At 36.0% G+C, this 17,074-nt stretch overlaps 2 protein-coding genes across 2 annotated transcripts in view; both read right to left on the bottom strand.

Annotated features, from left to right (window-relative positions):
* LOC311305152 (protein FAM177A1) overlaps positions 1-3,721 on the bottom strand; it is a 7,243-nt gene extending 3,522 nt beyond the window's left edge. Inside the window, exon 1 of the mRNA XM_084432692.1 lies at positions 3,561-3,721. Within this exon, the coding sequence (XP_084288818.1) occupies positions 3,561-3,581 (21 nt within the window). The 5' untranslated portion in view covers positions 3,582-3,721. The remainder of the gene's footprint in view (positions 1-3,560) is intronic.
* Positions 3,722-3,858: 137 nt separating this feature from the next.
* brox (BRO1 domain and CAAX motif containing) lies at positions 3,859-16,568 on the bottom strand. The gene is made up of 13 exons (XM_084432688.1): positions 16,444-16,568; positions 14,776-14,882; positions 14,585-14,691; positions 14,325-14,421; positions 13,195-13,290; positions 12,203-12,275; positions 11,940-12,045; positions 11,763-11,852; positions 10,032-10,117; positions 8,710-8,791; positions 7,539-7,689; positions 6,793-6,952; positions 3,859-5,403 (listed from the first exon to the last, which is right to left on the bottom strand). The coding sequence occupies exons 2-13, from the start codon at positions 14,874-14,876 to the stop codon at positions 5,317-5,319; spliced, it is 1,236 nt and encodes a 411-aa protein (XP_084288814.1). The 5' UTR covers positions 14,877-14,882; positions 16,444-16,568; the 3' UTR covers positions 3,859-5,316.
* Between the last annotated feature and the right edge of the window lie 506 nt (positions 16,569-17,074).

Raw genomic sequence — 17,074 nt, 5'->3', positions numbered from 1 at the left:
TATGACTTTATTAAAAAAATGTTTAATTTTTTAAATATAATTATATTCCTTATAAATAACATATGAACTTCACTATTCATCTATCATACATCACTGCGATATCCTGCAGAACAATATTCTTTTAAACACTTGTTTACTAATATCTGAAAATTATAGCATTTACCATGTAATCCTCTTCTCTTCAAATATGTCGCTGGTGTCAGCTTCTCCATAGAGATCTGTATATCCCCGTTATCAACGTAGTGCATAGCAACAGTAAAAATGTATCTTAACTACCTCTAGTTGTTATTTTGGGAAAAACAGGTGGGGGGTGTTTTCCCCCACTCTTCCCTAAGCTGTGATTCAAATATTAAATATGTTATGTCATTTTTGTACTTTTACACTGAATGTTTGCTGCTTCAATCCAGATGAGTAGGCTATGGTTACTATTATAGTATATTATATATAGTACTATATTACTATAGCAGGCTATAGTACGGCTGTGGTATAGGGTGTGAATTCGGATGTGTAGATTTTTGGTACGGCGTGTGGAGTTTGTAAGAGGTAAAGGAATTTCAATGGGTTGTGAATTTTTTTCTAAAATTGTATTATGTTTTACAATACTTTTTCTGATCTTTTTGAATTTTGCCCCTGACAAATAACCCAAATTACAAAAAAGACTAAACCTAACACTAAAACTAATAAAAACTAAACTAAAACTAAGCATTTTCAAAACATAAAAACTAAACTAAACTAGCAAACCCACTTTAAAAACGAATTAAAACTAAACTGAATTTGAAAACAAAAATTCAAAACGAAATAAAAATAAAAACTAATAAAAAATGCAAAACTATAATAACCCTGGTACGGAGAGTATTCAGACCCCCTTAAATTTTTCACTCTTTGTTATATTGCAGCCATTTGCTAAAATCATTTAAGTTCATTTTTGTCCTCATTATTGTACACACAGCACCCCACATTGACAGAAAAACACAGAATTGTTGACATTTTTGCACATTTATTAAAAAAGAAAAACTGAAATATCACATGGTCCTAAGTATTCAGACCCTTTGCTCAGTATTTAGTAGAAGCACCCTTTTGATCAAATACAGCCATGAGTCTTTTTGAGAAAGATGCAACAAGTTTTTCACACCTGGATTTGGGTATCCTCTGCCGTTCCTCCTTGCAGATCCTCTCCAATTCTGTCAGGTTGGATGGTAAACGTTGGTGGACAGCCATTTTCAGGTCTCTCTAGAGATGCTCAATTGGGTTTAAGTCAGGGCTCTGGCTGGGCCATTCAAGAACAGTCACGGAGTTGTTGTGAAGCCACTCCTTCGTTATTTTAGCTGTGTGCTTAGGGTCATTGTCTTGTTGGAAGGTGAACCTTCGGCCCAGTCTGAGGTCCAGAGCACTCTGGAGAAGGTTTTCGTCCAGGATATCCCTGTACTTGGCCGCATTAATCTTTCCCTTGATTGCAACCAGTCGTCCTGTCCCTGCAGCTGAAAAACACCCCCACAGCATGATGCTGCCACCACCATGCTTCACTGTTGAGACTGTATTGGACAGGTGATGAGCAGTGCCTGGTTTTCTCCACACATACCGCTTAGAATTAAGGCCAAAAAGTTCTATCTTGGTCTCATCAGACCAGAGAATCTTATTTATCACCATCTTGGAGTCCTTCAGGTGTGCTTTCATGTGTCTTGCACTGAGGAGAGGCTTCCGTCGGGCCACTCTGCCATAAAGCCCCGACTGGTGGATGGCTGCAGTGATGGTTGACTTACTACAACATTCTCCCATCTCCCGACTGCATCTCTGGAGCTCAGCCACAGTGATCTTTGGGTTCTTCTTTACCTCTCTCACCAAGGCTCTTCTCCCCCGATAGCTCAGTTTGGCCGGACGGCCAGCTCTAGGAAGGGTTCTGGTCGTCCCAAACGTCTTCCATTTAAGGATTATGGAGGCCACTGTGCTCTTAGGAACCTTAAGTGCAGCAGATTTTTTTTTGTAACCTTGGCCAGATCTGTGCCTTGCCACAATTCTGTCTCTGAGCTCTTCAGGCAGTTCCTTTGACCTCATGATTCTCATTTGCTCTGACATGCACTGTGAGCTGTAAGGTCTTATATAGACAGGTGTGTGGCTTTCCTAATCAAGTCCAATCAGTATAATCAAACACAGCTGGACTCAAATGAAGGTGTAGAACCATCTCAAGGATGATCAGAAGAAATGGACAGCACCTGAGTTAAATATATGAGTGTCACAGCAAAGGGTCTGATTACTTAGGACCATGTGATATTTCAGTTTTTCTTTTTGAATAAATGTGCAAAAATGTCAACAATTCTGTGTTTTTCTGTCAATATGAGGTGCTGTGTGTACAATAATGAGGAAAAAAAAAGAACTTAAATGATTTTAGCAAATTGGCTGCAATATAACAAAGAGTGAAAAATTTAAGGGGGTCTGAATACCTTCCGTACCCACTGTATATATCAGATATAAGGGCATTTAAGCATTGTTTTGTGCTCTCCTTTACACTCAAAAACTATTTAGGCCTAAATTTAATATTTACGTATTTGAATAGCATCTACATTCTCCATTCATTTGGAAGACACAGTTTTAACATAAACTAAGAGTGATGCATATTTATTTGTCAGTCATACACAAGAGAAACAAGTATATTTAACATTTCAGCACTCAAAAAAAAAAAAAACAGTTTATTACTAACTATATGCATTTATTGGATTTGAACTCAAATAATCATATTTTAAACATTTATTTAAATTGCTTATCTTTTCATTGTGATTTTTATTTATTTATTTTTTTAAGTATGAATGTGGGAGATTAAAAGAGATTAAAACAAATTGCATATTAAGTTAATTAGTTTATGTTAAAACTGTGTAATCGAAACGGATGGTAATTTGAACAAACCGTTCAAAAGTTTGGGGTCAGTAGTTTTTTTTGTTTAGTTTTTTTAAAGAAATTAATGCTTTTATTCTGCAAGTCTTTATTAAAATGATCAAAAGTGAGAGTGAAGACATTTATAATGTTACAAAAGATTAAATTTCAATTGTTTTGAACTTTCTATTCATCAAAGAATCCTGAAAAAAAAAAATGTGTCAGTTTAAAAAAAAAAAAAAAAAAAACATTGATAATAATCAGAAATGTTTCTTGAGTATCAAATCATCATATCAGAATGATTTGTGAAGGATCATGTGACACTGAAGACTGGAGTAATGATGCTGAAAATACAGCTTTGATCACAGGAATAAATTACACTTTACAATATATTCACATAGAAAACTGCCATTTTAAATTGCAATAATATTTCACAATATTGCTGTATTTTTGATGACATAAACGCAGCTTTGGTGAGCAGAAGAAACATTAACATTACCCGACCCCAAACTTCTGCACAGCAGTGTAAACCTTAAACTAAACGCGTATATAGTGTGTGTGAAGGTGTTTACCGAGGGCAGGTGATGCAGTAAGTGCACGTACATTAAATAAAGGCTTGGTTAAAAAGTTAAAACTAGGACAGCAAGGAATCGCAATACAGAAGACAACAGATCTAATGAGTTCATGTAACTTACGTCTGTACGCATGCTGTGCATCTTCTTGCTGCGTCGTCTTCTTCAGTGAGAATATCTTTAAAAGAAAATCCTCAAATAGTGCTTATTTAATCAGTCGGCAGAACGTCTCCTTCAGCATCACAGAAGGAAGTAGGTTTCATGAACACGGATGTTGTTTGTGTAACTTAGTACTTGCGTAGACAAGACTTGTGTAGAGCATAATAATGTTGATGAACTTGTATCGCCAGTATTACAGAAAGAAGCATGCATGATCTGAGGAATCATATCGAGAGCACAAAACAAAACAAGCAACGCAACATACAGTTAACGCACATTTTAATGGGAAAAACCATTAAATGCATGACAGTGAGTACATGTTGACATCATAATCGGCGAGTATATTCGATGATGAATACATATATCCATACGACTGCATAGATGGGAAAAAGAAATAATTACAAAAAATAAATGCAACCCTGGAGTGTCACTTTACCACGTCCTGTTCTCAGCAGAAGTGTGTTAAATAAATATACAGCAAAACATCTGACAATCATTATCCCTTAATAAGTAGTTTCACTGTGTCTGAATCACGTCTGAAGTAAAGTTAGGGAGCGAAATAACAAGCGGAACACAGTTTTTGTACCTTTTTTGAGTGATCACTTCTGTGCTTGTTCAGTGTGAACGTGTTTCTGAGCGCCGGGGTCGTCACGTGTTTACTCACTGAGAGATGAACTTACTCGGACAAGCTAACGATGTCAAGAGTTGAGCATACAGACAAAATAAGAAGAACAAGAGACCGATCAAATCAAACCAGCACAAAACCACTGGGGAAAACCAGCCAGATTTAGATTATCTGGACGCTTTCGAATCAGAAGCGAATAAAAATATGACTGTAAATATTTACACGTATGGAAACTACGCAGAGATGGTGCGATTATAATCAGACGTCACATCCCCCTGTTTTAGCTCTCGGACCACGACCCAGATGAACATGTGCTCGTCCTCTCTTCCCACAGGCAAATATTAATCATACAGCAGATATTTCACGTGCTAAAAGTACAGGTGAGTTACAGGTAATAATCCGGGTAATATCCACTTTTGTTTAGTGTTCACAATAATAGTTAAGAAATTATATTTTGCATTAAGTCTATTTTTCAGACCCCTATTTATTACATTAAGACAGAATTATATATATGTGTGTGTGTGTGTATATATATATATATATATATATATATATATATATATATATATATATATATATAGCAATGTCTTAATACATAAGATTAATGGTTTTAAAATGGTTTTACTGTCTTTATGAACAAATGTCTTTAGATGGGGTGAAATATGACATTTCTGTTTGAGATTTCCTCAGTTTAAAGACTGTGAAACATTAGCATTTGTGTTGAACATTGGATCATTAACCAGCATCAACTTGAACAGCCAAATTATAAACATAAAAAAAATGAATTTAGTGACCTATAGAAGTTATTCTCTGATCATTGGACCCAATAAACCCTTAAAAATGTCAATAAAATCAGTGTGCTGCTACAGAAAGATAATCAAGAGATCACATAATTCAGATTCAGTCTGGGTTATTAGGGTTAATTCTTCATCAAACTCACTCAGTCGTTCATTAGGACATCTGTCGTTTGTAGATAAAACACCTTAGAGAGAATCCGAGCACGAGACAGACGCCACTGTTATATCACTATGTTATATTGTTATATATTTGAGCGGGGGAGAGAATGGCGGACTCCTCTAGACGTCAGCGACAGCATTACGAGACGACGCAGCCCGTGTCTGTCTGCGGCTTCAGATCCGGCTCCTTCACTGGCTTGATCTCCTCGTCATGCTTCGCTTTCGGCTAGAAGGAGGGAGACCATATCAGTGCTTCAGATACAGAGAGTCATCTATAACATCACACAAGTGACAAGTGCAATATCACACGAGTGCTGGGTTTGTGCAAATGTGATTTATTTATTTTTTCAACAGTTCAATGAATGAGAAGTTATCGGTAAATTTTGCCAGTGAAAATATCCCCTATAAAACCAGAGCAGAACTGTTGTGCAACTCAGAGTAACACAGCGGTGCTTTGTTTCTGAATGAATCAGCGTTTTGAGCGAATCAATCGGGTGAATCAATGATTCAATGATTCATTCATAAAGAGAGCCATTTACTTCATTCCTGAATTAATCAACGAATCTAATGAATGAATTATTCAATGACTCATTCATAAAGAGAGCCACTTACTTCACTCCTGAATGACTCAGTGAATCGAATGAATGGATGTTTCAATGACTCATTCATAAAGAGAGCCATTTACTTCATTCCTGAATGAATCAGCGAATCGAATGAATGGATGATTCAATGACTCATTCATAAAGAGAGCCATTTACTTCACTCCTGAATGAATCAGCGAATTGAATGAATGGATGATTCAATGACTAATTCATAAAGAGAGCCATTTACTTCATTCCTGAATTAATCAACGAATCAAATGAATGAATGAATGGATGATTCAATGACTCATTCATAAAGAGAGCCATTTACTTCACTCCTGAATGAATCAGCGAATCGAATGAATGGATGATTCAATGACTCATTCATAAAGAGAGCCATTTACTTCACTCCTGAATGAATCAGCGAATCGAATGAATGGATGATTCAATGACTCATTCATAAAGAGAGCCATTTACTTCATTCCTGAATTAATCAACGAATCAAATGAATGAATGAATGGATGATTCAATGACTCATTCACAAAGAGAGCCATTTACTTCACTCCTGAATTAATCAACGAATCTGTTGAATGAATGAATGAATGATTCAATGACTTACTCATCTAGACATTTAGTTTCTTATTTAGACTATCATTTCGTTAAAAAAATTATTTCATATTTCCATACTTAAAAAACAAACAAAAAAACATTAAAGGGACAGTTCACCCAAAAATGCAAATTCTATAATCATTTACTAATGTCATTTCAAACCTGAATGACTTTCTTTTTTTTGCAGAACATAAAAGATGATATTTTGAAGAACCATCGACCTTTTTATGAACAAAAAGACCAACACATTTCTGAGACAATTCTCAAATTATCTTCTTTTATATATATATATATATATATAAACTGAGACTCAAACCTGCGACCTTCGGGTTACAAGTCCAAGTCTGTAACCATTGTGTGTGTGTGTGTGTGTGTGTGTGTGTGTATTAATGCTCTTATTTGTGGGAAGGGAAAGCTCTCCTCACCTTGTCGTCTTTCGGTCCTCTGGTAAGGTCAAAGGTGGCGTAGACTTCAGGTGTGCACTGAGCGCTGAGAGCCGGGAGCTCGAATGGAGTCGGTTCAGCCAGACCATAACTAGCCTTCAACTCCAGAGCGGGAGCTTCAGCGGGAACCTTGTGAAAGTAACTGACACAGAAATTCAGCCGTGAAAAATTAGTTTTCTAGGAAGCTTTTTTGTTTATCATACTGTTACACTGAGTGTTAAAGAGGATTTTTTCAAAAACACCATATTTTTCACATGTTTGATATTGCTGCAGCTCCTCTCTTCCCAGTCTGTCAGTGACGCTCTGTTTACTTCCTGTCTCTATGAAGCCCCTCCTCCTGAAAAGCACACTGTGCTCTGATTGGTCGGCTGGATCAGTGTGTTGTGATTGGTCGAGTGCTTCGAGTGTGTTTGGGAAATGTCCCGTCCCTTACCATAACCACCAGTTTAACATACTTCTAACTAACTCAACCAGGCCCCGCCCCTTTATTCTGCGTATGCATTATTTAAATGAGGAATATTGTGACGTGTTTGTTCCCGGAAGAAACTCAAGACTACAATGGAGGCGTTTCAGGAGTTCAGAAACACTGACACTGATATAGAGAAGAACTCCTGCTGGAGGGACTTTGAGCTCAAACTGCAACATTACACACTAAAGAAAGATGACCATGTGAAAAAAAAGCATAATAGGGCCCTTTATATTTCCTCTGGATGTGTTTGTTGACTCACATGAAGCCGTTCTCTCTCTGGCATTTCTCCAGGGTGTTTTTGATGAACGAGCCCAGTTTCTTGAAGAAGAGCTGCTCCGAGGGCTTGGCGGTGCTGCCGGGACCCTTCGTCTGACGGTACTCTTTACACAAGGCTTCCGCGCGCGAGTAACCTGCCGCCATCACAAACATTACAAGGAGGATTTCACACACGTGATTTAACTATTAACTCTTTCCCCGCCATTGACGGAATATTCCGGCTTTCCGTGTTTTCACTGTTATACGGTAGGGGGCGCTATTACGCATCTTCTGAAAGAGTACTGAATCTCCTGATCAAAACACAGGCGAAGAAGAAGCAGAAACAAGCGATATCATATGTAATCATATGAAGATGTAAAATATCACAATCATCAACATTAAACAGCATATAAATCAAAACTGGCTAATGTTACTGAATGAAATGTCGACCCAGGACGAGCTGTGAGACTTTGATGGACTCGATCTACTCCATCTGTGTTTTGATCATCGTTCTGAATCTAATCTGGACGAAGTATTCAACAAAAACATGATTTGTTCAGCTTTTTGCTCAATTTTGCTTTTTTAACGAAACTTACTCACATTCAAATGCTGATAAAAGATGAAGCTTTTTTTTGTTTAAAAGCAGAGGGTCTGTTCTTTTTGATATTTTGCATGTTCAGATATTCATACAACTAAATATTCTAGGGCCATGAAACGTTTGTGAAAATGGTCAAAAACGCTGGCAGGGAAAGAGTTAAAAGCTCTAAATATTCAGAAACTATAAGTCATTACAGCATCATTTTGCAAAAATACATTCAACCTTTTCTGCCAATTATGAAGAAAAATGAAGCATTTTTACTATTACAGCATTTCATTTTTTTTTTACTATCAATGCTAAAAATAACTAAATATCTTTGAATATAATATATGGGTAACACTACAGTAAGGTGTCATTTGTTAGCATTAGTCAATGCATTAAACTAACAAGGTAAAAATATATATCGCTCGTTGTTAATGAAAACGTTTCCATGTTAGTTCACAGTGCATTAGCTAATGTTAACATATACAATTTATGAACTTAATAAGTGTCACCAAAATATGTCCACTAAAATACTCAATTGCACATCATAATTGACTGAAATGTCTGATACTTCGAGGGATTTATTTGAGCGTACACTTCTCGGCCTCCTGCAGGGATCTGATGGCCTCTCCACATTTATCAGCCGCTAGAAGAGTCTGTCCATGATAGCAGTGTGCCTGCCAATCAAATACATCACACAGTCAAATATTTATTGCACTAGTGTTGCCAGATGTTGAAAATAGTGATCACATCCAAACACTCTTCTGTCATCGTTCAAACCAACAGAATGTCCCGCCTTAAACTAAAAACATTTGGTTGAGTCAATATTAAATGTTAAAATGCCTCAAGCTTTTGAGTCTCAAAGCGGTTCGTTTGAAGATTCAGTTTCTCTAACGCCTGGTTCAGATTACACGATTTTAGCCTGATCCATTTGACGTAGGGTGTCGTGGGGATTCGTAAACGACAACGGGCGTCGGGACGCAAGATTTTATCGATTTTAGGAGTCAAAATCGCGTAATCTGACACAGTGAGTATCGTAACAGACAAAAAAAAAAAAAGTTTAATCTGAACCAGGCATAAGCCCCTCCTCTCCAAGAGCTGCTCTGCTCTGATTGGTCAGATAGCCCAGTCTGTTGTGATTGGTCGAGCACTTACGGCGCGAGTTGGAAACGAAACTCCCATTACCATATCTGAACGTCAGCTCTTTCTCAGCGCTTGATACACAGTGATACGAACAGTAACAATGGCGTCAGTTTTAGCGAATCAATTCTAGCGCAAGTTTTTGAAGTGCAGCACAGAAAACACTGTCTTCTCGACATGAACAACACGGACCAAACTCCTCCAGTCTCAGATACAACTACAGTGTTTGAGGGCGGGGCAAAGCAGACGCTGTTCAGCCAATGAAGACCACAGACTGGCATTATGCAAATTTGTTACAAACCTATGTAGGTTCGAGCAGGAAGTGAGACTGGAATTGACCGTTTGCAAAGACCCGCCCCCTTTAGTTACTGTTGCTAACACCTCTCTCACTCTAGACCATGTTCTCACGCAGTGAAAAATACATCGTGCAGCAAAGAGGACACTGACAAGACAGGACAGACCAGGTTACTTTTGATATGAAACAAAGAACAATAAATACCGTTTTGTGTCTCTTTAATGTGTCTGACATTATGATTGGTCAGATCACCTGTCAATCAAACTCCCTGCGAAGGGTCAATTAATAACGACTTGTTTTGGTACACAATAACTCCATTTATCTGATTCTTTGATCTTTGCAGACCTTTTACATTCGCAAACAGCTTTATTACACACCGCATGAAAGGGAACATCTGAAATAGGGGCGCTTTAAATTATTATTAGACTGCTGTTTACAACGATCACAGACATGGTGATGCGCTTGTGTTCAGATGGACTCACGTAAGCCATGTAGAAGTGCTGCTTCAGCTGCAGGTACTTCTTCCATTTACTGCTGCATTCTGGGTCCAAAGTGTTCAGAGTGTGATCTGAAAAATAATATGAAAAATTATCTTCTAAATAATGTATAATGTTTTATTATAAGGCTCTCTGAAAGTATTTGATTAATATTTCTGAACAAATGCTCTCATGTGTCCTGCTGGACTTTATAACATGATATCATTATTTAAATTCACATCAATATTTCATGTGTATTTGATTTTTTGAGATGACAATTTTTTTTATATATTCTTATACATTTCAGATACGATTATATGGTAACCAAGTACAACAAGCATGAGCAATTCGTTCATGTCTGTTCATAGTGCATTTATTAATCTTAACAGATACAACTAAAGCATTAATAAATGTTGAAATGAACATTAACTAAGGTTAATAAATGCTGTAGAAGTATTGTTACTTATCTTATGTAGTTAACATTACAGTAAAAACAGTAATATTGTGAGTTGAGAACTGTTTTCTATGTGAATATATATTAAAGTGTAATTTATTCCAGTGATCAAAGCTGTATTTTCAGCATCATTACTCCAGTCTTCAGTGTCACATGATCCTTCACAAATCACTCTAATATGATGATTTGATGATCAAGAAACATTTATGATTATTATCAATATTGCAATTATTTTTGTGGAGAACAATATACATTTTCAGGATTCTTTGATGAATAGAAAGTCCAAAAGAACAGCATTTATTTGAAATATAAATCATTTGTAACATTACAAATGTCTAAAGTGTCATGTCTATTTTCTTTCTAAATGATCCCAAACTTTTGTATATATATATATATATAGCCACATTTGGAAACGCAAGCAAATTATAATGCAGAATTAAAGGGATAGTTCACCCAAAAATGGAAAATGTTGTCATCATTTACTCTCCCTCATGTTGTTCCAAACCTGTATGAGTTTCTTTCTTCTGCTGAACAGAAAAGAAGATATTTAAAGAATTAAATTATTTTTTTTCCTACTATGGAAGTCAATGGGGTCCAAAAACTGTTTGTTTGCCAACATTCTTCAAAATATCTTCTTTTGTGTTCAGCAGAAGAAAGAAACTCATACAGGTTTGGAACAACATGAGGGAGAGTTAAAGGGATACTTCACCGATTAGCATTAAGCTTTGTGTCAGTAGAAACCGAATGACCGTGCTTCCCTCCCTCATGTCCCCGAGACGAGAGATTTCTGTATTGTGTGTCTGGAAAAAAACTCAGATGACGCAAAAATCGTCATTTAGCTCATCAGAGGCGAGAGACTCCAGCCAGTAGGAGGAGCTCGTCCCGCATGTCTTCAACCCGCCCATAGGGGCATCTCACGATAAAACGCCGTCTTTTCAGTCTCGAGTCGACTAGTAGCCTAGCTGTATCATTTCTCCCGACACTGCCCTCTGTAACCGGTAGGCGTGGCTTGGGAGTGTCCTCGTAGGGCAGCGAAGCAAGTGCATTCTGGGAGTTGTTGTCTTTCATCCACATGAGCCAAAAATACATTTTCTGGCTTTTCTCAGTCTAGAAGGCTCCAACTTCTAAAATAATTTCACATTTCTACTACATAAATGACCCAATTCATCTTTCCAGCGGAGAAATATCCCTTTAATGATGACAGCATTTTCATTTTTGTGTGAACTGTCCCTTTAAATAGAGATAAGCAAAAGGTTGATTAACAGTAGCAGTAGTAAACCTACCGGCCTTTTGGTAGAAGTTTGCGGTTTCGAACGCTAGCGCTGCGATGAGGGAGGCGTTGTGCTTCAGCTCGATGGCTCTGGCAATGGTCACTAAAAACACACACATGAACCGTCACACACACACACACACAAAGAAAGCAATACTGTACACTCAGAGTAACCAGAGGCATGTTTTACCCTCCTGAGCCTCGGCCTGACTCTGCACAATGTAGGTGTCAATGACTCGGGGCTCCAGGTCTCGGCCCTTCTCTGCTGGAGTGATGAGCCGAGGAATATGAGTCTCCTGAAAGCCAAATATTACCATGGATCAAACGGTAAGCCACTCATGGCCATGCATTACAGTGGTTTTACCATGTTAAGGGGGTTTTAGGCACTCAAATCACTGCAATTCAGAGTCTTTTTGCTTTAATTCGACACAAGATAAGCCAGGCACATTTTACCTTGAGGGTTTTAAATATTCCAGCAGCGGTTTTCAAACTCTTGTGAACGTCTTTGGCCTCGTCCTCTGTGACGCTACAATGTAAAAAACAAAAACTTGTAAAAATGCCTTTAATGAAATATTGAAAATTGATTACACTTATAAATGCTATACTTTACAGACTGAAGTGATGTGCAGTCAGTCAGATAGACAGTAATAATGACTAGTGTACAGTGCATAATCTCATTTATTACAAGGCTACTTATCAAAATGAATCAATGAAATATTGATTTTGAAATTTAAATGATTTTATTATTTAGGAAGAAAAATAGTAGTGATCTGAGAAACCTTTTTGTTAATTTAGTATTTTTTATACTATTATAGTATGTTTTATTATTTATAATTATTATTAATTACCTTTTATTTTTATACTTTCATATATATATATATATATATACATACATACATACATACATACACATATATATATATATATATATACACACATATACATACATACATACATACACACACACATATATATATTTTTTCTTTTATGTATATTTTTCAACTAATTTTAGTTTTAAGTACTTTTGTCATTTTTTATTAGCTTTTTTTAAATTCTATTTAGCTTTCATTTATTTTTATTTTAGCTTTAACTTTAATTTTCTTTTATTAATTTAAGTTTTTCATCTAATCTTTACATTTTATATTATTTCAGCTTTATTTCAAATTAAAAATATGATTTTTAATAGTTTAATTTTAGCTAGCAATACCAACACTGGAGAGAACTTAAATTGGCACAGTTATGTGGGAAATTAGTTGCATGTCTTTTTTAAAAACTATTTTGAACTTCTCAAAACATCAGATATGCCTCGGTCTGCATGTGTACGGCTTACACATACTAGACAACTTATTTGACAAACTGTCTAAATGCTTTAAGTACAGCAATTAATACCGTATCACAGAACGTCATCACTGACCAATCATAATCCATTATTCCAGAGAACTTACTTCTCCTTTCCAGCCAGTCGTGAGGCAAACTTGGTGTACCAGATGGCGACATTAAACGCCATAGACACCAGCTCAAAGATCGCATCCTGCTGCGCACTGAAACACACAAACATCCTTTAATGGGGTCATGCCTCTTAGTCAAACCATGTTATCTTAGCTCTGATTCATCTGTCATTTGGGAGAAGCTCATCAAATTAGATCGATGTCAACATAAACACGTCATTTCATTCTCAAAAACCATGAACAAAACTACACAAGATAAAAGAAAATAAGAAAATACAGGTTCAGTTGCAGGACACACTTAGTTTGTTCAGATCAGAACACAATTTGTTAAGTATTAAGTATTACTACCAGTTTGATTAATATAATAAATGATGCATTTCAGTGTTTTCTTCCAAGAACGTGACGCTTTTATGTCTAATGCAACATGTGACCCTGGATCACAAAACCAGTCACATGTCGGACGGGTATATCTGTGGCAATAGCCAACAATACATTGTACGGGTCAAAATTATAGATTTTTCTTTTATGCCAAAAATCATTAGGATATTAAGTAAAGATCATGTTCCATGAAGATATTTAGGAAATTTCCTACCGTAAATATATAAAACATTTATTGTTGTGAGTGAATGCAGCACAATCGTGAACATAAATGAACAACTTTAAAGGAGATTTTCTCAATGTTTCGATTTTTTTGCACCCTCAGATTCCAGATTTTCTAATATTGTCCTATCCTAACAAACCACACATCAATGGAAAGGTTATTTATTCAGCTTTCATATGATGTTTAAATCTCAATTTCACAATATTGACCCATGTGACTGGTTTTGTGGTCCAGGGTCACATATAAAAGGTGTTCATAATGTACGTTGTAATGCATTATGTCTTTTCATAAATATTTGTGCCCATTATAATATTAGCAGATTGCTTGTTACATCTGAAATTGGTTGCTTGTCATGATTTAATGCATTTTACTTTCTAAAGGAGTAACAATGAATAGATTGTATTAGGCTATAACTCTGGTGACAGTTATTGATGACACCATACAATGCATTATAAGGTTTATTAACTCAATTTGTGTTGAGTCGAGCTGATCATCACTGAACTGCCCCACACGGTGTGATAGTTACCTTGCAATATTTCCCTGTAAAGTGTCGGTCCATTTGAAGTTCTGGATGAACCGGAGCTTGCTCTCTTGTGTGGTTCCATCCAGCGGCAAAATGAATCCTATGTGCGTTAAAAAATAAACAGAAAATCTTTTAACAATGCCAACAAAACAACACCAACAACAACATGCCTCTGAGCAACACAGATGCAAATGAATAAAGTCAGCATGAGCAACATGGAAATATCTGACCAGAGCCACCAGGAAATATAATAATTCACAAACCCTGTAAAAGAGCGAAATATTCGTCACTGGATTTCTTCATAATCTCTGGGGTACACGTGGCATCGGTGAACATGTCCAGGAGTCTGGCCCGCGTCGTTCTCAGGTCACTGACACAGAGATATAACATTTACGTCATAAAACGTCACACAGTGGCCCACAAAATGAACATAATACCAGAATACACTCCTCACTTGCAGATCTTGTTGGCCGCGGGACTGGACGCCACACCGTACAGGTTGAAGGACACGGGCGCTGTGGATTTCAGAGGGTTTCGGTGGAACCAGTGAGTCATGGTGACCTGAACAAGAAGAAAGACGCTATTATTATTAGTTTCCGTTTTATTAATGCATTTCAGGACAATTCATTTTGCTGCTGTATGAAACTATTTTAACACGGTACTACGTCACCACCAAATATCCGAGATCAAATCTGGATCTTGACCATTAGGGAACAACTGGTTGAGCAGAATTATTCTTGAGAAACAGAGAAGCACGTCCAATTGACTAGATCAACTAAACTAGACGTTATGTCTATATATATATACACTACCGTTCAAAAGTTTGGGGTCAGTAAGATTTTTTATGTTTTTAAAAGAAGTCTCTTCTGCTCACCAAGGCTGCATTTATTTGATAAAAAACAACAATAATAAAAAAAAACAGTAATATTGTGAAATATTATGACAATTTAAAATGACTGTTTTAATATATTTTAAAGTGTAATTTATTCCTGTGATCAAAGCTGTATGTTCAGCATCATTACTCCAGTCTTCAGTGTCACATGATCCTTCAGAAATCATTCTAATATGATGATTTGATGCTCAAGAAACATTCATTATTATCAATGTTGAGAACAGTTGTGTACAATTTTTTTCAAAATTCTTTGAATAGAAAGTTCAAAAGAACAGCATTCATTTAAAATAGAATATTTTCTAACATCATAAATGTCTTTACTGTAACTTTTGATCAGTTTAACTCATCCTTGATTAATAAAAGTATTGATTTATTTGATTTCTTTCCCCCAAAAATAAAATAAAAATTCTTACTGACCCCAAACTTTTGAAGGGTAGTGTTTAATGTTACAAAAGCTTTAGATTTCAGATAAATGCTGTTCTTTTGAACTTTCTATTCATCATAGCATCATGAAATAAAAATGTAAATAACTGTTTTCAACATTGATAATAATCATAAATGTTTCTTGATCATCAAATCATCATATTAGAGTGATTTCTGAAGGATCATGTGACACTGAAGACTGGAGTAATGATGCTGAAAATACAGCTTTGATCACAGGAATAAATTACACTTTACTGTATATTCACATAGAAAACAGCTGATTTACATTGGAATAATATTTCACAATATTACTGTTTTTGTATTTTTAATCAAATAAATGCAGCCTTGGCATAAAAAAAAACATACAAAATATTACTGACCCCAAACTTTTGAACGGTAGTGTATATATATCTATTAATAAGCAGTGCGTTTAATTTACAAAAGAGCAGTTGTGAGTTCAGATCACAAGATCATTGGTTCAAGTGATGTGTGAACTGTGAACGAGTCATTTGATAAGGCAGATCCATAACATCTCGGCCTTGTTTATCAACAGCTCTATGTATAAAAACAGACACAGAAACAATACACCGGTTAAAAACGATCTACTGCTGATGCTTTATCGTCTACATATGAACAAACGCTGATCTGTGATCTTAATGCGGTTCATAATACGAATAAAAATCTGAGAGAAATGAACCGAGTCAGAAACGAACCGAGTTTAGCACCAGTAAACACAGCAGCTACCGGCTCAAATCTCACAACTGATTTATAAAGCTCGTTTTAAATGAAAGAGATATGTATTTATACCAGTAATGTGTCGACTGTCAGATGTTTGTTGTTTTAATCGGCGAGACTCCAAAGATGTGGATCAGGAAACGCCAAAACAATGAACGCTCTTCCGGTATGACGTGATTCGGGCGGTGACGTCATGCACACGCCCATTGAGTTTAAATCCCCGTTTACGTAATTTATTCAGAAACGTGTTTTGGCGGTTTCTAACTTCGCAAGTAGAGACAGCCTGAATGAAATTGCTAAAAAAAAATTAACTTGTATAGTTTTTTGTGGTTTCTGTTCAAATATAAGTCAAGGAAGAGCAAGCTACGACATAAAAAAAAAAAAAAAAATGAATCCAATTAATTCATCTTACATCAGAGTCACCACATCCGTGTGAATTTCTTATTACCCATAATAAATCAAATTTTAAGGATCAAATACCAGTGTTTATATATGTGTGTGAGTGTGAGTCACACCCATTTATGTGTGTATTACTGTGTGTGTGTACGTGTATATATATGTATATATATATATATATATATATATATATATATATATATATATGTGTGTGTGTGTGTATGTGTATATATATATATGTGTGTTATATATATATATATGAATATCTGAATATATAAATACATATATACACACACATTATATGAAC

Source organism: Rutilus rutilus, assembly GCF_951802725.1.
Source record: "Rutilus rutilus genome assembly, chromosome: 15".
Taxonomy (NCBI): Eukaryota; Metazoa; Chordata; class Actinopteri; order Cypriniformes; family Leuciscidae; genus Rutilus; species Rutilus rutilus.
This window is presented reverse-complemented; position numbering and strand designations above follow the sequence as displayed.

Excerpts from the sequence above, each read along its gene's own strand:
- brox (XM_084432688.1), bottom strand. The coding sequence starts at position 14,876 with ATGACTCACTGGTTCCACCGAAACCCTCTGAAATCCACAGCGCCCGTG. Across the intron at positions 14,692-14,775 it reads GCGGCCAACAAGATCTGCAA|TGACCTGAGAACGACGCGGG; the intron begins GTGAGGAGTGTA and ends TCTCTGTGTCAG. Across the intron at positions 12,276-13,194 it reads CGACTGGCTGGAAAGGAGAA|CGTCACAGAGGACGAGGCCA; the intron begins GTAAGTTCTCTG and ends TTTACATTGTAG.